General features: G+C 43.5%; 1 protein-coding gene across 12 annotated transcripts in view; it reads right to left on the bottom strand.

Annotated features, from left to right (window-relative positions):
• AGFG1 (ArfGAP with FG repeats 1) overlaps positions 1 to 27,101 on the bottom strand; it is a 227,273-nt gene that overhangs the window by 172,933 nt on the left and 27,239 nt on the right. For 10 of the 12 annotated variants that reach the window (XM_029615205.1, XM_029615206.1, XM_029615208.1 and 7 more), the window contains exon 2: positions 2,450 to 2,543. In XM_029615205.1, the coding sequence (XP_029471065.1) occupies positions 2,450 to 2,543 (94 nt within the window). Of the gene's footprint in view, positions 1 to 2,449; positions 2,544 to 4,350; positions 4,503 to 27,101 lie in introns of all 12 variants that reach the window. The other 2 variants (XM_029615212.1, XM_029615211.1) reach the window with 2 other exon arrangements.

Below are 27,101 nucleotides of genomic sequence, written 5' to 3'. Positions count from 1 at the left end.
TCCTCTCCCCTCCCCCCCGAGCACAAACTGTAGTTGCACCACCTCCTCCTCCTCCTCCAGCCCCCGCAGGCCAAGAAGGAAGAATTCCATCGATCGCGGGAGGCTCCTGCTGCTCTCTCCTTTCCCGATTACCGTCTGCTGCAATAGCTTGGGGGCCGATGCTGCAGCGGCCGCTGCTAGTTTATCACGCGGCACGGCCTTTCTTCTTCCCGCGCACCGCGTATCACTTCCTGTTCCGGGTCACGGAGGGGGGCAGGCGCGGGAAGAAGAAAAGGCCAGCTGCGGATGCCACAGCTTTTTTTTTTTTTTTTGCACCGCTGCCGTTCCCGCTGGGCTTGAACGTGCTGATAGCCCGACGGCAACGGCAGCAGGGAAGGAAGGAAGAGCAGCGGGGCCGCGGCGCCGCGGACCGGCAAAAAACTCCCACGGCCCGGTCCCGGTCCGCGGACCGGTGGTTGGGGACCCCTGGTCTATGGTACGAACAAGGTGGAGAATCAAATCTTAACAACCAAACACTGCCAACTACACAGGAGGTAGTAGTCAGCATACTGGCACAACCGAAAGTAAACAGGTGTATATCTCAGAATAGTGAAGGATGCGGAGAAGGTAATAACTGCACCCCTCACAGCTCTGTTCAAAAAACTTATCACTTACAACAGAAGAAGTTCCAAGAGAGATTGGAGAAAAGCAGATTCAGTCCTGCTCCACAAGAGTGGTACAAGATGGGAAAAAAAAAAAACCAAAACTACAGCCCTATCATCAGTGGTGGGCAAGCTAATGAATGACAGATTAGAACAGTATCTTGAAGCCAGTTGGTTACAGGATCATAAACAGTTTCATGGGAAACAATGACAATCATATCTGACCAGTGTAGTAGATAAGGAGATGCAGCAGATGTGACCTGTTTTTTTGGTAAAGCCTTTGTCTCTGTTCCACACAAAAGATTAGAAAGCAAGCTAGCCAATCTGGAAGTTGGAACAAACATTATGTACTTGGAAAGAAACTGGTTGAGCAACAGATCAGACTGGTCATCAATGGGGTTCACTCTGGGAAGAGAAAGCGACCCGCAGGATTCTAGAAGGATCCCAGGCCACTTCAACGTCATCATAAGTGGCTTTAGGGAAGAGTTAGAAGAGGATACAAATTTGCAGCACAGCTACTGCAGGAGGGAGTAAATACAATGAAAGATTTAAAAAAATTCATTAAAATGATCAAAAGGAATGGCAACTACAGAATCTAAAAACCCGCAAAACCATGCATTTGAGTTATAAAATTCCAATGACCAAATATCATTTTGGAGTGCAGAACTAGTAGTCAAATAGGAAAGAAACCCAAAAGATATTATGAATTTAAAGTAGCCAGTCTGTGACAAACAATTGGGAAAGCTAATTTACTGGTGTGAAAGAAGAGAGGTATCAATAGTAAAAAGATGGAAGTAATATTATTCCTTTCTATAGGACCCTAGTGAAGCCCTATCTTGAGAACTGAGTTCAGTTCTCAAGGCCATATCTACAAATGGACATCGACAAGGTAGAGGTAATTCAAAGAAAGACCACCAAAATGGTGTATGCATTGTGCTAGTCGTACGCAGAGACTGAAGGAGATCAAGATATATTCTCTAGAAGAAAGAAAGGGGGAGATGAGATACAAGCAATTAGATATCTAGGATGCTTTAAAATAAAGTACCAGAAGAAAACATTTTCTATAGAATAAAAAGTTCAAGGATAACGGATCGTCATATGATTTTCAGTGGAGCTTATAGGATCCAGAACAATGGCAGATTTCAAGCATGCATGGATATACTCAAATGAATCTTAAAGACAGAAGACCATATTCAAGTAAGATCTGCGACAGCACAGTAGGTAGGTAGAAATGGCAATATTCCTTTTCTGATCTCTTCTATGTTATATAAAGAAGCTTCTCATTAAATGTGCTATAATACTCTATATTTGATTACTTGCGTACTATTTGAAAAGCAAACTTCAAAAGAGGGATACAATTAAAATGCAATCAACAATTTTCACTCAATAAAAAAAAAACAGTTCTGAATAAAAGCAAATGCAGAATATTCCTTGTGGCCCTATTGTATTAAAACAATTCTTCATTAAAAGGAACCTTTCAAATAGTTTTGGGTGAAACCCAAATACACATCTTTGATAAGAGTTTCCTAAAAGTGCATGTACAAGTATTGCATGAACATGCTGAAACTCAGGTTCAAAAATAAAAAACTTGATTAGTCAAGATTTAAAAAAAATGTAAAGACTATAATAATCTTTTAAAACAATGGTTACAATAAATGTAGTCTCTTTGCGGAGAACCAAAATTGCCGGCTGAATCAGTGAATGCAGTCACTACTCGTCAAGTCATATTTCTAAATTTAAAATGGCCTGACAAGTGATCCTCAGAAAACCTGACTGAATCAGTTATTAACGTAATTAAGAACACTTACTTCATTTCCATGCTTCTGCAGAAATTCAATTTCATGTTGTGTAAATGTGGTCATGGAGATGGACTTAACTCTGTGTGGTGGATTTAAACCTCGCCTGGGCAGAAAAAAAAAAGTTATAGAAATCTGTCAAGAAATATCATTTTAAACATTTGGGAGTTTTTCCCAGTGGACTTTAAGTGGCAGCTTACAGCAGAATCTTTTATGTCAGACTGTTATGGACGACTGATTAGCACCAGATACACCAATGATATTTAGTTTTCTTCTTATATCATTTTTTATCTAAACAATATATACAAACATTCCAAAGTTACAATTAAAGAACTGCCTTCTACAGAATATTGACTATGCTTTGATTCATATTGGGAGACATTTAAAAGCAATGTATTACTGCCACCAGGTTGAACCACCTGACCTTTGACCTCATCTACCGCATGCAATGGATTAAAAAAAAAACAAAAAACAAATCTTACTATTCTACCATTCCTTTCCCTAAACCTTAGTTCTTATTGTTACCCTAAATGACAACACAGTAACAGAGGTCTGGAAAACACTTTTCCCCCAGCAGTCGTTTTAATAAACCAATCTTTTCTAACACCTCACCCAGTGAGAGAGAAGTAGCATCCCAATTATATGGTAATCAAAATTACATTCCTATGTTGCAGTTTCCAAAAGTAAGAACTGTCATGATACACAGAACAGCGGACAAAAATCAGATCTCTTATTTAATCAGTAAGAGTGAAAGCGTGGGTGCTGCGTTCCTTAAGTTACTGCATTTTCTCCTGCTTACATGAGCAGATCAATCTCCCCATCTGTCAGCCCACCTCTACCATGCTCAACCAGTGTCTAGCACTGTGCGGGCCCAGATCTATATTTTGTTCCGTTGTCCCAGTGGCGGGACTGATGTGTCCCCTAACTGCTGCCTCCCGTGAGGTCCTAGCGCCTGCCGTCTTGGAATTACTGTAAACTCAATCCCCCCTCCCCCTCCCATTCCTACCTGTCACAGTCAACCACAGAGGAGATTCACAGGACTGACCACCTTCCAAACTGGGGTGTGAGATCCCTTTTGCATTGCTGCTTTAAACGTTCCCAAGCCCATCAGACAGAGGAACAGGCAGATGATATTCCATTAAGGTGTTCTTGCTTTATTTCACACAGGAATGGCTCATAAAAATATTATGTCCCCTGCAGAAGCCCATGTGGGTGAAACAAGGGACCTTACTGGGACATTAGTTATTAGTATGGTATGAGAATTTTGGCACATTTGTAGTGGGGTGGTGTATTTTAACTTTGATATGATATTTGAGTGTTTGGGGGATGAATGGCTGTGAATCGTGTGGTATGAGTGTGGATGGTGTATTATGAATGGAGATACACATTTAAACTGGTACTTGCTCTTGAATATGATTATATCTGATACAGCAATATGGATTGTATTAGTGACGTGTTTATGAAATACATTTTTTATTTTCCAAAAAAGTTATTTTAAAAGGATTCTGTAATATCATCTACCCTTGGTAGTTTGTACATTGTTTGTCATATGGTCAGTCAGTGGGTGTGGTACACTTTCCGTATTTTGTGTCAAAGAAATATTACCCATTCAGGGGTACTGCCAGCATAATGTAAAATCTTTAAACAGCAGCAGCTTTATCATCTGGGGACTTCACTCTACATAAAGTTAGAGGTGTGCAAAAAAAGTCATGCATATCCAATCTCCACAGGACAGGAGCTGAATGCCCAGTAAGCTAGCCAAAACATCTTTCTGGAAGCGTAACTATCGCCAGAAAACCCTGCAAAGCAGAGGCTTGCCTGAATACCAGGGGAGCGACCATGTTCCATATCAGAGCCAGGTGGCAGTCAGAGAAACTTAAGCATGACTAATGTTTTCTATGAAGCTGACTCACACTTACTCGAAGACGTTCACTGTATCTTCATGACCAGCCAGGCCTGCCGCGGAGGTTAACAGCAGAGCAAGCTACCCACATTCAGATTTCTAAGATCTTAGAGGAAGGATGAGCCGGAAAAGGGAAGGTGATTTTAGGCCCGCATTCTCTCTCTTCCGAGAAAACAAAAAAAAAAGGAGTAAGAAATCCAAGTAGTACCACACCCTTAGGAGGCAGACAAAAAAAAAAAAGGGGGGGGTATTTAGTAGTCAAAATCCTGTGCCAGGAACTCTTCTCTCAGCAGCTACTGGGAAGAAAGCAATAAGGAAATAATACAGCCATGTGGCATCCTGCCCCTCCTCGGGGCGTTCGTATTAAGAACGGAAGGACCAGTGATCTGCTGCCAATTTCTCGTTAAAAGGCTCTCGCCATCTCTGCTTTCATAAAATAAATGTAACAAAGGCTCTCCTGAGAGCCCCGGGACCCACCCAGCATGCCCCTGGAAAGAAATGGTTTGCCTGGAATATTCTAGATGTATAAGTGCGTTCTTTCGCCTCCCAAAAAAAACGTCTGAAGGCAGACGTAAGCAACACCACTGGTCCAAAGGTAGAACAAGGAACAAACTATCATCATGTGTGGTCTTTAAGAAAAATCCATTCTCTTTTGCTGTATTTGTTTGGTAAGTAACGCCAATGCCATATTTCTTGACCAATCACAGCTCATCTGGAACAAGTGAAAGGAATTCAACTATCAACACAACACACAAAATGTAAGCAAGTGTTACTATTAATGCTACGCCATGTCAGCAATATCTGTCCTGTGGAGCATTGAGTCCAAAGAGCACAGGAGAGGAGAATTAGAAAAGCGGATGCAAGGAGCACCTTAGTCTAGTTTACTGCACTGCTGACCTCTTCAGTAGCTTTTAATAATTCCTGTACATCAAACCATCTGATATAAAAAAAAACCTAATGTCCTCTGAAGGCTCATTTCAAAACAATTACTTCTGGGCTTATGCCGCCAAAGGTAAGTCTTCAATGTCAAATGAGAAAAGGCTGCAGATTCCCATGGTTGCTTTGGGGGACAAACGTGGGCCACTTGCAGCACGCCAATAGCAGCCAAAGATGCCCAGAGCTACCTAAAATTTGCCCACAGAAATGACTTGCTTTATTAGCTGCACCATACTCTACAAATCTATCCTCTAATTCATACCACATTAGTCACAAAATTTCAAGGTTCGATTACATCTTACCTTGAAGGCCTGGCCAGACTAGTCCAGATAAGTGGGATTTGTACCCACTACTAACAGATGGAGGCAGAATGCAATCTGTTTTATACCAACATCCCTCCTTATATAGCCTGGTGCAGCAGGAAAGGTGTCTGTAAACTCATTTTTTTTATTATATTTATATACGGTCATTCTGCTATCAATCACAACGGTTTACAGCAAAAATAAAAGATGTTAAAATATTTAAATCAGTAATAAAACAATCATAACAGGTTACATTAAAAGTATTGGTGATATAAAACCTAATAAAAACTATAAGAATTCAAAACATTTCATAGTTTGAAACAGTAAGAGCGGCCTCATTCATTTCTATTATTTTCAATTCTATTTTTTCTCCTTACATTATCATAATTCTGACAGCTCACTCAATTTAGACTGATGCTCACAGGCCTGGTTTGAACAGCCAGGTTTTCAGATTTCTCTTAAATCCCAGAAAATCTCTTTGCAGTCTTAATTCACAAGGTAGAGAGTTCCCTAAGTTAGGTCCTGCAATCAATATGGCTCTTTCCCTTACCTCTCGTAAGTGTGCAGTTCGTACAAATGGAATATTTAGGAGACCTCTGTTCGCAGATCTTAAAATTTCGTTGTGGGGTAATAAAGGTGCAAAGAGGCGTTCAGCCATTCTGTTTATTCATTATTAGTCACTTTATGTAAGAAGCATAATACTTTGAATCGTATTCTGAATGTTACAGGTAACCAATGAAGAGCTATGAGTGCTGGAGAAATATGATCGTATTTTCTGGTGTCTATCAGGGCCCTGGCTGTGGGATTTTGCAATAAATGTAATGGTCATATTGTGTTTGCGGATAAACCAAATAAGGTAGCATTACGGTAATCTATATTGGAAAATATCGTTTGAAGTATTGAGTGAAAATCTTCATAATCAGAGGTTTCAGATGCTTTAAAATATATAAATTATTATAGCCATCTCTTATTTCATCACAGATATGCTTCCTTTTCAGATCACCATCAATTATTATACCCAGATCACGTGCATGGTTGGTCAATTCTATTTTTAAATAAATAGGCGCTTTTGATAGTAATTTTCTGTTTAACTGTATACTTGATGTTTTTTGATTTGAAACCAATTTCATGTGAACCAGTAATTGCTGTAGTGCAGATATGTACAACCTCTACCAGCTTCAAAGTATGTGCTATGGAATTAAGAACATAAGAACATGCCACTCTGGGTCAGACCAAGGGTCCATCAAGCCCAGCATCCTGTTTCCAACAGTGGCCAAGCCAGGCCATAAGAACCTGGCAAGTACCCAAAAACTAAGTCTATTCAATTTTCAAATTGGAACTAGAAACTGCACATCTGCGTATATGTAATAACTGATGCCTAATCCTGATAGTAGCTTGGATAATGGTAACTTTGCCCAAGATGAATACTGTTTCCCCTTGGAACTACATGTTATAAAAATAGCCCTCTTACTTTTAGCTGTTTCTGACCAGAAGAAAGAAAAATTGTGTTACCTCCAAACAAATTCTCAGGGTAGGTTCTGAACCGGTCTGTCAAGATTCAAGGAAAGAATTAGCAAGTAAGATCTAAGTGAACCTTCCTGATCTTGCCAGACCAGTCCAGACAAATGGGAAGTAAGCAAGCAGTACCCGTTCCAGGTGGGGGTACCCTAGCGTTGCCTCTAAGAACCCATGGCAAAGGCTGTGTCTCTTCTCTCAGAAATTCAGCCTGTAGTGATTTGAAAATAAGTGTAGTGATGTCCATGTAGTTGCCCTACAAATTGCTATTTGGTCTAATGTGTTGTACCTATGGGGCTGCCTAGGCCCTGATGGATCGAGGCACTTGCTTTCCCTTCACTATGCATGCTGTTTCAATACCCTCCTTAATCCATCTTGCAATTGATACCTTCAAGGCCATGTCTCCTCTGAGCATGCCTGAAAATAAGAAAGAATCTGTGACTTTCTAAAATTCATGGCTTTCAGGTACCCTAACAGGCATCTTCTGACATCTAGAGATCCTTCTTTTAGCTCTGATATTGCTCTCTTCTGAACCCAAGCAACAAAACTGCTCGATTCAGACTACTTTTGGCAAGAATAATGGGACTGGTGAGGTAAGGGTCCCTGCAGGATAAGGTATGTTACACAGATATCCTCCTTACTGGCTAGCAATAGAACAGTTTTAAGGCTAAGTCCTTTAAAATGATTTCTTTGATTGGTTCAAACAGGGCTTTTTCTAAAGACCCTCAAGATTATGTTCAGATCCCCCGCCGGCACTTACAGGAGGCCTCATACGACCACCCCTTTCAAAAATCGCATTACATCTAGGTGAAATACTAGAGGAGCACCTTTGATTTGCCCCTTAAAACATGATATGGTGGCTAACTGCATTCTTAGTGAACTGACTGCTAGGCTTTTGTCTAGGTCATCCTGTAAAACACCAGGATAGAGGCTAACAGCCTCTGATTCATCTCCCTATTCTTACACTTCTCAAAAGTCTTCCAAACTCTTGAATAAGCTATAAAGTTGACTTCTTTCTTGCCATAAGAAACGTCACTATTACTTTGTTGAGTATCTTCTTACATCGAGATTCCTCCTTTCAAGAGCCATGCCATAAGGTAAAACTGAGCTGTATCTTCCAAGGGCACTGGTCCCTGGCAAAGTAGACCTATCGGCACTTTGCTTTAGCCTTATTAGATCTGCATACAATGGACACCTCGGCTAATCAGAGGCCACCAGGATGACCAATCTTTGGTGATTTGTGACCCTCTTTATGATCTTTCCCTACCTTCGGTCAAGAAGAAAAAAAGATACAGCATTGCAGTTCTGGGCCAGACTTGCATTAGGGCGCCCTCTTAGACTGCCAGTTCCTTCTTCGACTGAAGAAACAGTCTGCTTTGATATTCTTCTGGGTTGCCATCAGATCCCACTGGGGGTACCCCCACCTGGCCTCTATTTGAGTGAAGGCTTACTCTGCCAGTTCCCACTCCCCTGGATCCAATTTATATGTTGAGCAGCTGCACACACAGCAGGCATGATATATCCAGTAGATATTGCTGTGCCCATTGTGTGAGACTCAAAGGTGGAGGGGAGGAATAAGTAGAGCCAATAAAAGCAAAATTGCTTAACAAATATTTCTGTTCAGTGTTCACTGTGAAAGGGCCTGGAGCAGGACCACATAAAACAAACATAAATAAGATTGGAAGCAAGGTAAACCTAAAACTATTTTCAGAACAGTATGTTTATGAGGAGTTAACTAAACTTAAGTCAAATAAGGCAACAGGGCCGGATGGGATACATCTAAGGGTATTAAGGGAACTTAGAGATGTCCTGGCAACTCTGCTGGCTGACCTTTTCAATGCTTCCTTAGTTTGGAGTAGTTGTGGAGGACTGGAATAAGTGGAAGTAAGAAGGAGGCTGGGAACTACAAGCCAGTTAGTCTGACCTCTATGGTGAGCAAACTAATTGAATTGCTGCTAAAACAAAAGATAATGTAATTTTTGGAATCCAATGGATTGCAAGATCCTAGGCAACATGGTTTAACGAGAGGTAAATCTTGTTAGACGAATCTGATCAATTTCTTTAAGTGAACAAAAAGTTGGATCAAAGGAGTGCACTAGACAGTGTGCTTGGATTTCAGGAAGGACTTTGACATGGTTCTGGCTCAAGAGACTTATAAATTGTGCACCCTTGGTACAGATCCTAGAGTGAGTGACTGGGTTAGAAACTTTCTGGAGTGAGAGGCGACAAAGGATAGTGATAAATTGGAGTTTGGGTTGTTAATAGTAGTGCAGCTCAGGGATCAGTCCTTGGACTGGTTCTTTTCAACATTTTTTGTAAGCGATATAACTGAAATTTGTCGGGAAAGGTTGGTCTATTTGCTGCTGATATCAAAATCTGTAGCAGGGTGAACAGCTAGGAAGGAGTGGAAAACATGAGAAGGGATGCTTGAGGAATGGTCTCAGGTCTGGCAGCTCGGATTTAAGGCTAAAATATGCAGAGTAATACATTTTGGATGCATAAGGCAAGGGAAAGGTACAGTATTGGAGGTGAAATTCTTCTAAGAACAAAGCGCAGGATCGGAGGGTAATTGTATGATGATCTTAAGGTGTCCAAAATGAAGGTAAAAAGCCAGAAAGATCCCTGACTGCATAGGGAGAGGAAAGGATAGCAGAAAGGAGATATTGCCCCTGTATAGGTCCCTGGTGAGATCTCACTTGGAATGCTGTGTACAATTCTGGAGACCGCACCTTCAAAGGGATATAAACAGGATGGAGTTAGTCCTGAGAGTGGCTATTAAATGGTCAGTGGTCTTCATTCTAAATCATATGGGGTAGACTTAAAGACCTAAACGTATACCCTAGAGCAGTGGTTCTCAACTTTTTCCCCATCATGACACACCTGACAGACCACGCTCACATGTGACACCCTGCCCATTACAATTTATGACGGAAATAAAAAATAAAAGGTCCAGTATTTTTATTAAGAATGACACAAAAAAAGATACATATTCTGTCTGAACAGAAATTGCATAAACAGTAAACATCCCACACCAAAACAGCACCAATTTCCAGCACTTAAACAGTAACCACCTTACCTAAGAAAAGGCAACACTGAAAATATTATACATAGAAACATAGAAATGACGGCAGAAGAAGACCAAACGGCCCATCCAGTCTGCCCAGCAAGCTTCACACATTTTTTCTCTCATACTTATCTGTTTCTCTTGGCTCTTAGTTCTATTTCCCTTCCACCCCCACCCTTAATATAGAGAGCGGTGATGGAGCTGCATCCAAGTGAAATATCTAGCTTGATTGGTTAGGGGTAGTAGGGGTAGTAACCGCCGCAATAAGCAAGCTACACCCATGCTTATTTGTTTTTACCCAGACTATGTTATACAGCCCTTATTGGATGTTTTTCTTCTCCCCTGCCGTTGAAGCAGGGAGCTATGCTGGATATGCGTGAAGTATCAGTTTTTCTTCTCCCCTGCCGTTGAAGCAGAGAGCTATGCTGGATATGCATCGAAAGTGAAGTATCAGGCACATTTGGTTTGGGGTAGTAACCGCCGTAACAAGCCAGCTACTCCCCGCTTTGTGAGTGCGAATCCTTTTTTCTTCTCCCCTGCCGTTGAAGCTATGCTGGATTTGCGTGAAGTATCAGTTTTTCTTTTCCCCTGCCGTTGAAGCAGAGAGCTATGCTGGAAATTCGTGATGTATCAGTCTCTCTCCCATGCCGTTGAAGCAGAGAGCCATGCTGGATATGCATCGAGAGTGAAGTATCAGGCTTATTTGGTTTGGGGTAGTAACCGCCGTAACAAGCCAGCTACTCCCGTCTTTGTGAGTGTAAATCCTTTTTTCCACATTTCCTCTTGCTGTTGAAGCTTAGAGTGATGTTGGCATCACAGTAACCATGTGTATGTTTATTGAATAAGGGTATTGTCTCCAGGCAGTAGCCATCGTTCTGGCGAGTCACCTACTCTTCATTAGCGGCCTCTTGACTTTATGGATCCACAGTGTTTATCCCACGCCCCTTTGAAGTCCTTCACAGTTCTGGTCTTCACCACTTCCTCCGGAAGGGCATTCCAGGCATCCACCACCCTCTCTGTGAAGAAATACTTCCTGACATTGGTTCTGAAACTTCCTCCCTGGAGCTTCAAATCATGACCCCTGGTTCTGCTGATTTTTTTCTTATGGTAAAGGTTTGACGTTGCCTTTGGATCATTAAAACCTTTCAAGTATCTGAAAGTCTGTATCATATCACCTCTGCTCCTCCTTTCCTCCAGGGTGTACATATTTAGATTCTTCAATCTCTCCTCGTACGTCATCCGATGAAGATCCTCCACCTTCCTGGTCGCCCTTCTCTATACCGCTTCCATCTTGTCTTTGTCTTTTTGTAGATACGGTCTCTAGAACTGAACACAGTACTCCAGGTGAGGCCTCACCAAGGACCTGTACAAGGGAATAATCACTTCCCTTTTCTTACTCAATATTCCTCTCTCTATGCAGCCCAGCATTCTTCTGGCTTTTGCTATCGCCTTGTCGCATTGTTTCGCAGACTTCATATCATTACCCCCCCCCTCCTCCCCCGCACCTCCAACAGACCCACCCGCACAGCCCTTCAAGGAACCCTTCGTGCCCAACCCATCAAAACTTTCAAACTATCCTCTACTATTAGCAGAGCTTTCTCCCTCGCCGGCCCCACCTTATGGAACTCCCTACCCCATGATATACGCCTAGAGACACATACACCCAAATTCAAAAAAAAACTGAAAACCTGGCTTTTCAGCAAGCCTACTCCATATCCCCCCCCTACCACTTAGAATTTCCCCCATTAGTGAATTCCTCTATAATATATACTCTTCGAGCTATGACTATGAATGCCTCCGATTTAAGACTAAGAATTTGCCTGCTGTTTTTTGTACTTTGAACTCTCCTATCTGTGTATATAGTTGGTTTACTCATATTGAGTTATATTTATAGCTAGTTTTCACCCCCCTGTTTAATGTACTCTATTGGTTATATGTAAGGGCCCCGCCCAAAAGTTAACCTTGTTCCGCTGTTATATGTAAGGGCTCTGCCCAAATGTTTTTGTTTTTTGTAAACCGATGCGATGTGTCAACGGATGTCGGTATAAAAGAGACCTTAAATAAATAAATAAATAAATAAATTAGACACTATCACCCCAAGGTCCCTCTCCTGCTCCGTGCACATCAGCCTTCCCCCCCCCCCCCCCATCGAATACAGTTCATTCGGATTTCCACTCCCCATATGCATCACTTTGCACTTCGTGGCATTGAATCTCAGCTGCCATATCTTCGACCACTCTTCCAGTTTCCTTAGATCCCGTCTCATTCTCTCCACTCCTTCCGGCGTGTCCACTCTGTTGCAGATCTTAGTGTCATCCGCAAAAAGACAAACCTTACCTTCTATCCCGTCCGCAATGTCACTCACAAAGATATTGAACAGGACCGGTCCCAACACCGATCCTTGCGGTACACCACTTAAAACCACTCTCTCTTCAGAGAAGGTTCCATTTACCATCACACATTGTCTTCTGTCCGTCAACCAATTTGCAATCCAGGTCACCACCTCGGCACTCACTCCTAAGCTTCTCGTTTTATTCAACAGTCTCCTGTGCGGAACCGTATCAAAAGCTTTGCTGAAATCCAAGTATATGATATCGAGCGCTCTTCCTTGATCCAATGCCTTGGTTACCCAGTCAAAAAAGTCAATCAGATTTGTCTGACAGGATCTTCCCCTGGTGAATCCATGTTGCCTCTGGTCCATCAATTCTCCGGACTGTAGATAGTTCACTATTCTCTCTTTCAGCAGTGACTCCATTACTTTTCCCACCACCGAAGTGAGGCTAACCGGTCTGTAGTTGCCAGCCTCCTCCCTGTTCCCACTCTTGTGAAGCGGGACCACCACTGCTCTTCTCCAATCACTCGGCACCACTCCCGTTTCTAAGGATCTATTGAACAGGTCACACAGCGGACCTGCCAGAACATCTCTGAGCTCCCTCAATATCCTTGGATGAATCCCATCAGGCCCCATGGCTTTGTCCACTTTCAGGTTCTTTAGCTCAGGTCTTAAGACACCAATACATCTCCTATTAGGAAAAACGGACCAAGTCAGGCTGCTATAGAGCCCTACACAAACTACAACGCCAGCAAAAGAACCTCACCTGAATCACATGTGCTGACCCTCACCTAACAAAGAATAAAGAGACCAAAACGCATAACTAGAAGCATGCAGACAAAACTGAATTGGAAACTGCAACAAGCCAGAGTCTCTGTATGCAGTGTAACAAAGGAAAAAAAGAAACATCACCCATCCTTATAAAACAAATCAAGAAATATAAAATCAGTAGCAGTAAAACCATACTAACAAAAAGAACAGATTATTTCAAAACAGCTGATGAGTGGAATATCCAATAACTAAAAACTCATATCAAAAATTTCTAGATACCAATAAAATATTTCAAGATAGCAGACATAAAGACCCAGTAATGAAAAATAATAAGGATACAAACAATTTTTTGTTCTGCATACCTGGAACGTTTGATATCCAGGTGCCCTGAGATTGTTTGAATTAGCAGGAGGAGGGATGGGTTTGCCTTGCAACTTTCTCCTCTCTCTCACACAGGCTCTCAATCACACACAAATACACATGCCTTTTCTCTCTCTCTCTTATATAGGCTCTTAATTATACATTTACCCACATGCTGTCTATCTTTTCAGGCTTACAATCACATGCTTACAAACATGTGCTCTCTCTCTCATTTACACACAGGCTCTCAATCACATACTCACATGCTCCCTCTCCTAAACCAGCTCAAACACACACAAACAAGCTCTCAATCATTCACATACATACTCTCTCACTCACACACACAGGATCACAAACACACATGCTTGCTCATTCACTCACTCTCCCCCCCCCCCCCCCCCCCCCCCGAACTAGCGGCGGCAGCAGCCTCCTCCACGTCTAACCCTAAAGGCAGCAGCAACCTCCTTCATTTACAGCCCTCGCGGAGAAAGGCAGTCCCATCTGTCGCGTGGGTTGAAGACTATTTTTTTTGGTTTTCTCCGAGCTGCGCAGCTCATTCCTCAGGCTGTGCCTCTTTTCTTCGGGCTGACACTGCCTGCACTAGCATGGTCTCTTCTTCCCACGCAGCACCTGTTACTCACCTGCTTCCAGGCCGCAGGAAGAAGAGAGCGTGCCGGTGCCCCTGACTCCAGCTGTCCTGTCGCATTCCGCCCGGGCTATCAGCATTTTAAGTAAACAAAAAAAAAGGGACCAGCTAGTATCCAATTCAATTATACTCAAAAACTAACTAACAACTTAATAAGAACATAAGAAATTGCCATGCTGGGTCAGACCAAGGGTCCATCAAGCCCAGCATCCTGTTTCCAACAGAAGCCAAAACCAGGCCACAAGAACCTGGCAATTACCCAAACACTAAGTTCATCCCATGCTGATGCAATTAATAGCAGTGTCTATTCTCTAAGTAAACTTGATTAATAGCTGTTAATGGACTTCTCCTCCAAGAACTTATCCAAACCTTTTTTGAACCCAGCTACACTAACCACATCCTCTGGCAACAAATTCCAGAACTTAATTGTGCATTGAGTGAAAAATAATTTTCTCTGATTAGTCTTAAATGAGCTACTTGCTAAATTCATGGAATGCCCCCTAGTCCTATTATTCGAAAGTGTAAATAACCAATTCACGTCTACTCGTTCAAGACCTCTCATGATCTTAAAGACCTCTATCATATCCCCCCTCAGCCATCTCTTCTCCAAGCTGAACAGCCCTAACCTCTTCAGCCTTTCCTCATAGGTTATCATGTGTTTAGAAACTCTATTAAGAACAAACTTTATTAAATTTTATTAAAGGTTATTGATACCAATTATTTTTTTGTTATTTTTTGTTTAAGAGACACGATAACTTATGTTTACTGGAAGTCCATCAATTAAGTGTCTTTCTTCTTCTTAAACAGAATTAACATGTCGCCAATTTCAATAATTCTTTGCCCGACATCATAGTAAAGCACTTATCTTAAAACTTGCTATAAATTTTCCTTCATGTTGAACAAGTTTGTGCTGCACGCCACCGCCAACATTAACGTTTTGCCTAACACTTCCTCAGGGCGGATTGTAACTCTTAGTCTTTCAACATACGGGCTTCATAATCACGAACGTTGGCGGTGGCATGCAGCACAAACTTGTTCAACATGAAGGAAAATTTATAGCAAGTTTTAAGATAAGTGCTTTACTATGATGTCGGGCAAAGAATTATTGAAATTGGAGATATGTTAATTCTGTTTTAGAAGAAGAAAGACACTTAATTGATCGGCTTCCAGTAAACATAAGTTATCGTGGCAGCGAGCGGCAAGAATATACATGCAGTCAGTGTGGCAATAAACGTCGAGAAGAAAACATGCCGTTGACAGCAGTCAGCATTTAAGAATTTTGGATTGCTGGGACATTAGCCAATATATCGTGCTATTTAGTATGTTGCAACATTGACAAAGTTTGTTGCAATAAAACAAGCGATATCAGTTGCTTATATACAACGGGAATTGAAAAGCTGCTCAATTATAAAGAGTCAAACACTTTTTTATAAAAAAAGAAAAAAAAGAGACGTAATCAAGACCTATGATTGAACTTACTGGTTACAAAATTCATGGTCAATGAGACCTTTTTTTGCCAGTTCTGAGGCCTTTGTCTCTTAAACAAAACAAAAAATAATTGGTATCAATAACCTTTAATAAAATTTGTTCTTAACAGAGTTTCTAAATACATGATAAACTAACAACTTACATAAGTTATCAGCATTTAAGCTCGGGCAGAGGACCTATTTTGCTCGGGAGGGGGAGCAGCTGGGTCAGCGGGGGAACGGGGAGTGTGGCGACATATCGGTTGAGAAACACTGCCCTAGAGCAGTAAAAGCAAAACAACTCCCTTTACTACCAGGCAAAATAGCCTTCCTTATGAAAAGACAGTAATTTACCACTAATGCATATCCTATTGAGAAAACACAACAAATAAGATTGATACAAATGCCTACATGCTAGTAAAATACCTCACCTCGGTCACACACCCTTCACCAAGTACAGAAAAACCACAAATTATAAATATGGGAGACAGAAACTGGAATGGAAAACCAAAAAAAGCCACTCTGCATGAGTGCGAACCTGGAGGAAATGGAAAGAGAAATATAGTAACTAACAGGATTTGCAATAATGCCACAGAAACTAACCCGCACAAAGGTTACACCTGTATTACAGAACACACTCAAAACAGTAACAATCCTATCTAAGAAATACAACTATTAAACCAGGCCCTAAACACTAATACAGTTCCTATTGGGGAAAACAGAACAAGCCAAGCTGCTATAAAGCCCCACACAGAATTGTAAAGCTATACTAAAACTGTTGCAAAACAGCTGCTGAAACAGAATATCCAACAATTAAAAAGTCAAAGGCTTGGGGAGGAGCCAAGATGGCCGCCGCCAGCAGACGCTGAACCGAGTTGCTCCACACTGCCGCTTATAAGTTTCCTGTTTAAATCTTTTCGATTGAGGTTCAAATTTGTTCAACATGCCTCATAAGCGCAAAGGAAGGGTAAGAGTTTATCCCTTCAAGCCTACCCAGCCCCTGCGGGACAACGATATATTACTGAGTTCGCGTCGGTATCTCAGTGGTGGGAACTCCAAGCGCCGCTGCGGTGGGGCCGGGAGAAGCGGCACTATCGCCAGGCGAGATCACCTTGAGCCCACCAGTACCCCGAGGTCTGCTGAGCAGCTCTCCCCTTCATTTGAGGCAGGGAATTGTAACCCCGGATGCGAAGTTAGCTGCGGGTGAACGAGAGGGATCTACTCCTCTACACGGAGCAGGGCTTCCCCTCCCCCATTTGTTGGAGGTATGTGAAAGACCCGCGGAGACTTTGTAAACGCGGGCAATGAGGAATCTCTAAGGACATCGAGAGAGGATCCACTGGGGGAATTGGGAGAAGAAAGAAACATTCTACGTCCCCTGGAGTTTGAGAAACCAGCAGTTATAACACTGGAAGCCATTTGGGAATTAATGGCTACCATGGCTCGTACTCTGAATACTCAATCCCAATTGATTGGCAAATTTGAATTAAAAGTTCAGTCTGTAAAAACAGAACATACTTTGTTGATTCAAAACCATACAAACTGCAATCAAGATTTAACTGCTAAGGTAAACCTGACACAGTCCCAAAATTCCTCAATTATGAAGGATTGTATAACATCACAAAGGAGACTGGAGTCAGTTGAGAACTATTTACGTTGCTCTAATGCAAGATTGGTTAATTTCCCTAAAGTAATGGGTGAGCCCGTTTTGGTGACTTTTAAGCGCTTTGCGATGGAAACACTCGATTGAAGCTGCAAAAGTTCCGACTGTTAAAAAACTCTTCTTTTTAAGGAGTAGTTCACAAATTTCCACTGGAGGAGAAGGAGAGGATTCCAATAATTTGACACAATACTTGGAGAATTCTGAAATGGAAATCACGGAAAGGGCCACCCTGTTTGTTCAGTTTTATACTGAAATAGAAAAAAATTTCTTGATGAAAGCCTTTTTTCAAAATATTAATAATGATTTCATGGGAGGGGTAGTGAGGGTATATCCTGACCTATCACGCCCTACCCAACAACGAAGGAGATCATTTTTAGCTATGCGCCCGGAGGTTTTGGCCAAAGGGGCTAGCTTTGCTCTCCGTTTTCCTTGTAGGTGCATTGTAAAATCTGCTGGAAATTTTTATGGTTTTCTTTATGCCAAACCAATTGAGAGAGTTTTTGGATGGAAGGGCCTAAGTTAAATGCTCGGAGTCAATATAAAATGAGATACCAATATTCAAGTGAACTATTATTTCAATAATGTACTTCTCTATTTTTCCTTTGGTTCTCCTCTCCCACCTTTTGCCTATGAAAAACAAATGAAACTGTTGATGTACCCATTGGATATGAATATATATGCTAATGGTAGTTATATTATTTCATTTCATAATAATTTCTGTAATTTCAGTCAAGGTATATTCTTGTAATTATATTGAAAAATTCATAAATAAAGAATTAAAAAAAAAAGTCAAAGGCTTTCCAAGATGGCGACCTGAACGGTCAACGCTGTGAGGAGCTCCTGATTTTTTCTTCTATTGCCAGTTTCTGAGATGCCGCACACTAAGCGCAAAGCCCGGGTTCGGTGTGGAGAAAGTTCCTCCACACCGTTGGAGTCAACGCAGCCCGGGATTGGGAGCTTTTTCGCCGCACTGCCCCCACTTACGCCGGAGAATGGGTCGCTGAGGATCAGGCTGTGGAGCGAGAGATTGCTTCCCTGACCAAGGCAGCATTAAAAGCCCCGAATCACCAGTGAGACCGGTGCCACCAGGCCGAGATGAGGAACAAAGGGCACGAGAAACCGTAAGCCCAACGGAGGTACTCCAGAGAGAGGCAGGAACAGTTGGACGAGGTGTAACATCGCAAGGACCCAGGTGGAGCCCGTTGGAGGAGTTGGGGGGAGAAGGGGTGGACTTTGCAGCTATGCTAGAGCCCTCGAGCCTCAATGGCACCAGTCTAGCAGCGGGGTGTGGGAAGCAATCCAGGAAGCCCTCTAAACACGGAAATTGCCAATACTGTACCTGAGATAACTCTTTCCTCTATTTGGAATGCTCTCCAGTCTTTGGAAAAAGCCATACTGGGTTTAAATAAGGAAGTCTTGGAAGTTAAACAGCAAGTGAAACACAATGCTACTGAAATTGGGGTGCAAAATAATAAAATTGAAAAACTAGAAACTCGATTTGTTGAGATGGAAAAAATTCAGTCAGCCATAATTTTGAATGATAATGAGGTAAACAAGAGGTTAGAAAAGACTGAAAATAATTTAAGAGCACACAACTTAAGATTTCTAAATGTTCCTGTATTAAGAAATATTGCTCCGTTAGAATTATTTAAGTTGTACGTGGCTCAAATATTGAAAGTTCCGGAAGAAGTTAAGCCAGTAATCACAAAGGCGTATTATCTGTATCCAACCGAAGATAATCGAGATAACATTGAAGACCAAGCTTTACCTGATTTAACAATCTATTGGAATCGGCAGTTTCACATCGGTAGACCCTTATTAGTCACTTTTGCTTTCCTGATGGACAAGAACAATATCTTTAAACAATACTTCAGGAATAATCAAGCTCTTTTCTTTGGACAAAAATGTGGTGTTACCAAGACTTGGTTAAGCAGACACAACTAAGAAGGAAATTATTTCTAAATACGAAGGAGGAAGTTGCACAAAAGGGAACAACTTTAAACTGCAATTTCCTTGCAAGTGTTGTGTGTTCTTTCAGGAACAGAGATGTGTCTTTTTTGACCCAACACAGCTTAGATTCTTTCTGGATACCCACTCTAATCCCATATAGACTTGCTGTTTGGTGTGCAATTTAAAATAGTGTTGGGCCTGTTCAGATCACCAGATAATCTTGAGATTATATTTCCATTAGATTGATATCGCTCTAAATTGCTTGCTCTCCCTGTATTTCCTTCTATTTGACTATAATACAGATGATTATGCCATGTAAATATGATTTTTTTGTTGTAATCATTTTTTTCTCTGTATTTAAGAGATTTCATTAACAAGTGGATGCTTGTAAGTTGTATAAAAATGCATAAATTAGAAATTTTAAAAAAATTCATAAAAATTACCACATCCAAATATCAATAAAATATTTCAAAATAGCAGGCATCGTATAATACCCAATAATTAAACTGGCAATCAAGAAAAATAAATTTAAAACGCCACCTTTACTTACCCCTCTCTAGCAACTCTCCTATTCCTTTCACTTGAAGACCAACAGCACTCACCAGAAGCAGCAAGGGCTGCTGAAGCTCTGTCCTCACAGGCCTCTTCCTTAGCGCCCACAACCAGTCACTCATATAAACACACACACCCCCAATTAGACCCCACAACCAGTCTCGGTCTCTCTCTCACACCAGTCATATTCCTGACCAGTCTCTCTCTCAATCACCCTCATGCTCTCTTACCGCGTTTCCCCGAAAATAAACCCTACCCTGAAAATAAGCCCTAGCTTGAGTTTTCAGGATTTTTGGAGTGGGCTTGAAATATAAGACCCACTCCAAAAATAAGCCCTGGTTATAGGTGGACGCGCGGTTGCAACCCAAGACTTGTTCAAACACACCCCCCCCCCCCAACACTTATATGGCCCGCCGCGGGGAAATTTTGTTTTCCAGCGATTCAGGCCGATTTTTATTTCGGTGCTCTGTCAGAGGCTGGCCAATGGCACAGGCCCATTGCTGCCATTTTGATTACTGGCAGCCGACGGCCCGAGAGTGGGAGATCGCTCCCGGGACCCCCACTGGACCACCAGGGAATTTCGGCATTTTTGGGGGGGTGGGGGTTTCAATTAAGTAAATTTGAAGGGTTGGGGTGGGTGGGTTTTGGGTTTTTTTGTCTTTTTTACAACCCCGTTGGCCTGCGCAGGGGCAGGCAGAATGAATGTGGCTTCCCATTTGGCAGTGGGGATAGGAAGAAAGAAGGCTTCCAATTGGCTGGAAAAAGGGAGAAGGAAAGTACAACGGGGCAGTGGAACACCGGGAGACGCGATACACCTGCCGGTGCTTGGCGACACTGGTGTGTCGCGACACACTGGTTGAGAATCGCTGCCCTAGAGGAAAGGCGAGAGATAGGGGAGATATGATAGACATTCAAATATACCAAAGTTTCCATGCACAGGAGGGGAGCCTTTTACAATGGAAAGGAGGCTCTAGAACGAGGGGTCATGAGATGAGGTAGAAAGGGGGTAGACTCAGAAGTAATCTCAGGAAATATTTCTTTACAGGGAGGATGGTGGATGTGTGGAACAGCCTCCCAGTGGAAGTGGTGCAGACAAAAACAGTATCCGATTTCAAGAAAGCATGGGATCTCTAAGGAAGTGATGAGAATTATAATGCTAAATTGGACAAATGGGCAGACTGAATGGGCCATATGGTCTTTTTCTGCCATCATGTTTCTATGTGTGGCATTCTGCCTTCAATGTCACCTGTATGTTTTTTGTTCCCCCTTGTTTGTTGATATAAGCTACTGCTGTTGCATTGTCTGACAATCTTTACCACTTTTCCCTTGATTATCAGTAGGAAGCTCTCCAGTGATAATCTCATTGCTCCACTCTCTAAGCGATTTGTTGATCTCTCTTCCTGGTTTGATCAGCATCCTTGGGCCACTCTCCTTTCAAAGTGTGCCCCGCCCCTCCATCCTGCTCTGCTCGCATCTTTGATCACTGTCAGCCATTTTGGTGCTTCCAGGCCGATTCCTTTTGTCAAACTGGTGAGCCACCACTGCAGGCCCTTCCTGGCCTGTTTTGTCAGCCACACTTTCCTGTGAAAATCTTGGCTATGCAGAGACCACCAACACAACGTGTCCTGCTGCAAGGAGCACAGATGGGCCCAGGGTACCACTCGATTGGGGCTTTCACTGATCCCATAAGCTGGAGGTAATCGTTCGCTTCGGGGCAATTTTGTGAGCATCTGACTTGAGTCTGTATCTTATTCTGTGTCTGGTAAGAATATTTCCCCCTCCCTTGGGTCAAGTGGATTCCGAGGATCCAAGTGGCTTTTGCCTGGTTTACCACACAATCCTAAAGTCTCCATCTTTATCACTTTGGCTGTTACCTAGTGTCCCTCCTTGCACAGAGTTTGTCCTTATTAACCAGTGTGTCCAGATACGAATGAGTTCATATTCCCTCCTTGCATAGGAAAGCTCCCAACACTACCATTACTTTGGTGAATGTCCTGCGGGCTCTTGCTAGGCTGAATGGTAAGGCCTTGAATTGGTAATGGTCTCCTAATACTGCAAAATGCAAGCATTGCTAATGTACATGGAGACAGACCTCTGATCTCTCACGGATGGAAATTTTCCTTTTCTTACTGCCACAATCACAGTTTTCAGTGTCTCCATGTGGAAATGTGTAGCAGCAGTGACTGGCTTACTTCTTTTAGGTCTAACACTGGGTGAAAGGTGCCCGCTTTCTTTGGAAAGAAAGTAAATTGAGTACCTGCCTTTTTTTCAATTGGGTAAAAAGGAGGAGAAGAATGCCTCTTGTTTTCCTTATGCCGTTCCATTTAGCGTAATATTTATCCTTCTGATTTCTCCTGAAATATCAGATGTATAAATTTTTCTTAATTTCTTTCTTATATGTGTAGTATTTTTTTTTTTTGAAATATGTTTATTGAGATTTTTAGGCTACAGATCATAACAAACAACAACCATGATAACAGGGCCCTGTATTCGCCAATATCCCTCCCCTCTTCCCCCCCCCCCCCCCCCGTCCCCCCCGTACTAGTCGGTTTGGATGTCCAGTTGTCTCTTAACACGAAGAAGAAAATAGCGTCTGGTGAGTTCGGTGGGATGTTTTCCAGCGAATATTCATGCTTCCTGTGGTCAATTGGTCGATGTGGTGTCAGCAGTCTCATCCGCTTGATGGGCCCAGTGCCAGGGGTCGGTGGTCCCAGTGGTGGGAGCTAAGTAACTGGTAAATGCTGCCCAAGTACGAGAGGTGAGTACAGCCCTCCTCAGCATGCTTTGGGATAGGATGGCATGTTCCATAGAGCAGAGCCTTAGCATTCGTCAGAACCAGTGGTCATAGCTAGGGCCAGTGGCGCTGAGCCAATTAGTAAGTATAACTTGTTTCCCCACTACTCCTGCTTTTAAGATGAATAAGTGTTCAGGAGTAGAGAGCGGAGTGGGCAGTGACGCGGGGACTCCAAACAGCCAAAGATTTGGATCCGGCGGTAATGTTCTCTTTAAAAAAGAAGAACACGCATGAGTGATTCGATTCCAGAAGCTAGAGCTCCATCTGCAATCCCAAAAACAATGGAAATACCCGCCATCTGCTTGGAAGCATTTTGGACAGGCCGGGGATTGTGTAATCCTCATTTGGTGAGCTCGCACTGGGGTAACATAGGACTGCCAAAGAAACTTGTACTGCACCTCTTTTAACAAACATTTTCAGTTATCATACCCACATTTTCAAAACAGGAGGCAAATTCGGCATACGTTAAGGAGAAAAGGGGCCAGGCCTGCCACCGATGAAATAGGGGACTCAAGGGTGGCTGGCGGGCAAGGTCTCGCACCGCTTTGTAATAACCAGAGACAGTGGTTTTTCCCCCTTTCCTCTTCAGTAGTGTCTCTCGAACCCGCCTGGTATTAGGAGTCTCCACTATCTGGGGCCTGGAGGTGTGTAGGAAATGAGCCAACTGCAAATAAGCGTAAGTGTCAGCTGTTCCCAACTGATATCGGCTCTGGAGTTCAGAGAAAGATGAAATACCGTCCCCGCTACTAGTCAATACATCCGAAATATGATTAATGCCCAACTTCCTCCACCGTTGGAACACACCGCCCTCCCGGCCCGGTGGAAACAGTCGTGCCCCATTATTGAGAGGCAACGGTGTTGTGCGTGTTTCGGGCAGCACACAGCTTACAAAGGAGCTTCCAGGCTTCCCTGTTGAAAGTACCAGCTCCAGAGTCCTTACGGGTGCCGAAATTGAGACAGGGGCAGTTGTATCAAGGGATTCAGGATGGCACTTCCATCACATTCCAACAGGCACTCGTATGGGGTCACGAAGAAGTGGCCTCAAATCCAATCCTTTATGTGTCGAAGGCTACAGGCCAAATTATATAATTCCAAGTTCGGGCAATCCAGGCCTCCCCCCACCCTGGGGCTCATCAAAACTTGTAAGGGTATACGAGCTCGCCTACCTCGCCACAAAAAGTCGCGCAGGGCTCTCTGAAGCAGTCTATGATCAGATTTAGTAATCCAGAGAGGGGCTGTCTGTAACAGGTATAACCATTTAGGTATGAGCACCATTTTGTATAGCTGTATCCCGCCCTTTCCAAAGACAAAGGGAGTGATTGCCCATCTCCTCAGAGTCGCCCGCGTGGATTGAATTAATGGCGGTATATTAGCTCTATAGAGCCGACCCCCCCGCATAGGGATTCGAATCCCCAGATAGGTAAGCGCCTCCTCCACCCATCGCAGTGGGAAATCGCCCCTCCATGTCGCACGGACGGCCCCCGTGACATCTAAGGCTTCCGATTTTGTACAGTTAATTTTCAAGCCCGCAAAGTGGCCGAAACTGGTTCTGAATGCGCAGTACCACTGGTAAGGACACTCTGGGTTTAGTAATAAAGATGAGTAGGTCGTCCGCAAAGGCCGCTATTTTAAAGACATGCAGGGGCCCCCCCCACCCCAACCACCTGGGGGCTTACCAGGAGCTTCCGTAAGAGAGGGTCTAGGGAAAGGATGTATAACAAAGGGGATAAAGGACAACCTTGTCTGACACCTCTCTGAACTGGCACTTCGCCAGAGAGGACACCCATTGACCAATATACGAGGAAAGAGGGTGGTGGTATAGCAAGTGGAGGAATGTAAGAAAGTCCCCTTGAATGCCAAAAACGTTGGAGGACGGAAAATAGGTATCTCCATTCTACGCGGTCAAAACGCTTTCTCCGAGTCCAAGCCTATGGCCAGGGCCGGAATGTTATGTCGCTGACAGAAGGCTATGGCCGTTAACAATTTAATGATATTGGCATTAGGTTTGCGGCCTTTTACAAACCCCGCTTGAGGAGGTGAAATCAAACGGGGTAAGAAAATATTCAGTCTGTCTGCTAGTATCTTTGCTAATATTTTGTAATCGCAATTGAGTAGTGAAATAGGCCGGTTACGAGGCTGGGGCTTGAGGGGTCCTTCCCTTGTTTTGGGTAATACTCTAATATGGGCCTCGTTAAATGCGGCGGGGAAATGATTGTGGGTAATCCCTGCTGCATAATAATTAGCAAGCGGGGAGCAGATAAAAGACGAGAGTAACTTGTAAAACTCATATGAGAGGCCGTCTGGCCCAGGTGATTTACCTGTTTTGGCGGTGCGTATGGCTTGTTCAATTTCGTATATCTGCAAGGGCCTATTCAAAAACTCCCGTTGGGAGGCGGTGAGCACTGGTAACTGGAGATCACGAAAAAAATCTGCTTCCGCTGCCTCCTCCCCGGAAATGTCTGAGGAATAGAGGGTACTGTAAAACGCCCGGAAGACTTCACCGATTTCAACCTCAGTAGTCCTATTCACTCCCCCAGGGTCTTTTAAGCTAGCTACAAAGGACTTCGGGCGGCGGGCTCTAGTAAGAGTTGCCAGTAGGCGCCCTGGCCTGTTCCCAAACCTGAAAAATGCCTGCTGTCCCTTCCATACGTACGCCTGGGCTCTCGTATCTAATAGTGTGTTAAGCCTCCCCAGCACACTATAGTAGGTTGCCCGGGTGCCGTCAGTGGGGTGGCGCAACATGGCCTGTTTCTTATCTCGCAGTTGAGTCTCCAGCTGTAAAATAGATTGATTGATTTGCTTAGTGCGGGTATGAACGTAGGAGATCAACTCTCCCCGAAGGACCGCTTTGGCTGCCTCCCAAAATAGATGTGGCGTATCTAGATGCTGTTGATTATGGAAAGCATAATCCTTCCATTTATCTTTGAGGAACTGCTGGAACTTAATGTCATCTTTAAGGAAGGCCGGGAAGCGCCACATCAGAGAATGGGGAACCGAGGAATGGGCCTGCATCTGCACTGATACTGGGGTATGATCAGAGATAGATGGTGCTTCTATGGTTGCTGCCTTAACTGCAAAAAAAACGTGCTGGGAGACTAAGATATAATCTATTCTGGAATGTGTGTTGTGAGATCTAGACAGGTGTGTATAATCCCTCTCAGTGGGGTGGAGAGTTCTCCATACATCAAGTAAGTCTAAGTGGTGGCAAAGATACGCCACCCCACGTTTAGTCTTGCCGACCGGAGCGCAATGGGGCGTATTTTTATCCAGGGAAGGGTCGTGCACTGTGTTAAAGTCCCCCGCCACATACAACGTGCCTTGCGCATGAAGATGGAGCAGGTTACCCAAGTTAGTAAAAAAGGGATGCGAATAGGCATTTGGGGCATATATCGAACATATTGTTACGGGCTTGCTATCCCAGGTGCCTAACAAAATAATATAGCGGCCATCATCATCGGAGAGGGTTTGGGTCACTTGTAAATTTGTGGCAGCATTAATTAAGATTGCGACCCCTCCCTTACGGTTTTTTGCCGCCGCGTATTCACACCTGCCCACCCAGTCCCTCCTGAGTTTCTGGCTCTCCGCTGCTGTTAGGTGGGTCTCTTGGAGACAGACTACGTCCGCACGAAGCCTCTTAAGGCGGGCCAATACTTTGCTGCGTTTGATTGGGGTGCCCAACCCATTAACGTTCCAGGAAACCAGATTCACCATTAGCTAGATAAGAAGCAGCTGATATACTTCATATGGTTCCAGGGGAACCCTACACACGTAAATGATTGGGGAGAAAAGGCCCCCAGCCCGGCCTCCTCCCCCCGACCCTCCCTGATCCCCTGTGCCCTTTCAGAGACATGCATTCGTACTCGCTGAACACTGTTCCAACACCTTATGTCGCATTTGAACCACAAAGCAGAGAAAGAGAATATCATGACAATCCACCCAACCCCCCCTCCCTCCCGCCCCCTCACTTACCCCTTTCCCTTCCCCCCCCCTCACCCGTAGTCTTCCCTGAATCCCCATCCCTCTTGATCCCCTGTAATCCCCAAGTAGTCAACCCAATCCCCTGAAAGGGAGAAGTAGGAGCACGTTAAAGACGCGTTGTACCCCCCTCCTCCCAAGCCGGCAACATCGTTCAACAACAACAACATCAAAATCAACAGTAAACCTGTGCCCCTCAGGAACCTCACATCGCGCGAAGCATTTCAGTCATATGGAAGTCACCATCCTATTGTAAATGCAGCGTTCATGAGAAATGCCTCTTCAGTAGCAGTATTTAACGAACCTCAAGGTTCCAGGGGTTGAAAGCTGTCCTTTTTTTTTTTTTTTTTGAAAACTCGCGGGGGACCCCCGAACAGCGTGAAACAGGTAGTGCCTGCGCAGAGAAGAAGCGTAACATGAAATGGCGTCCCGAAG

Source organism: Rhinatrema bivittatum, chromosome 9, assembly GCF_901001135.1.
Source record: "Rhinatrema bivittatum chromosome 9, aRhiBiv1.1, whole genome shotgun sequence".
Classification (NCBI taxonomy): Eukaryota; Metazoa; Chordata; class Amphibia; order Gymnophiona; family Rhinatrematidae; genus Rhinatrema; species Rhinatrema bivittatum.
Note: the sequence above shows the minus strand (reverse complement) of the source record. Positions and strands in the feature narration are given on the sequence as shown.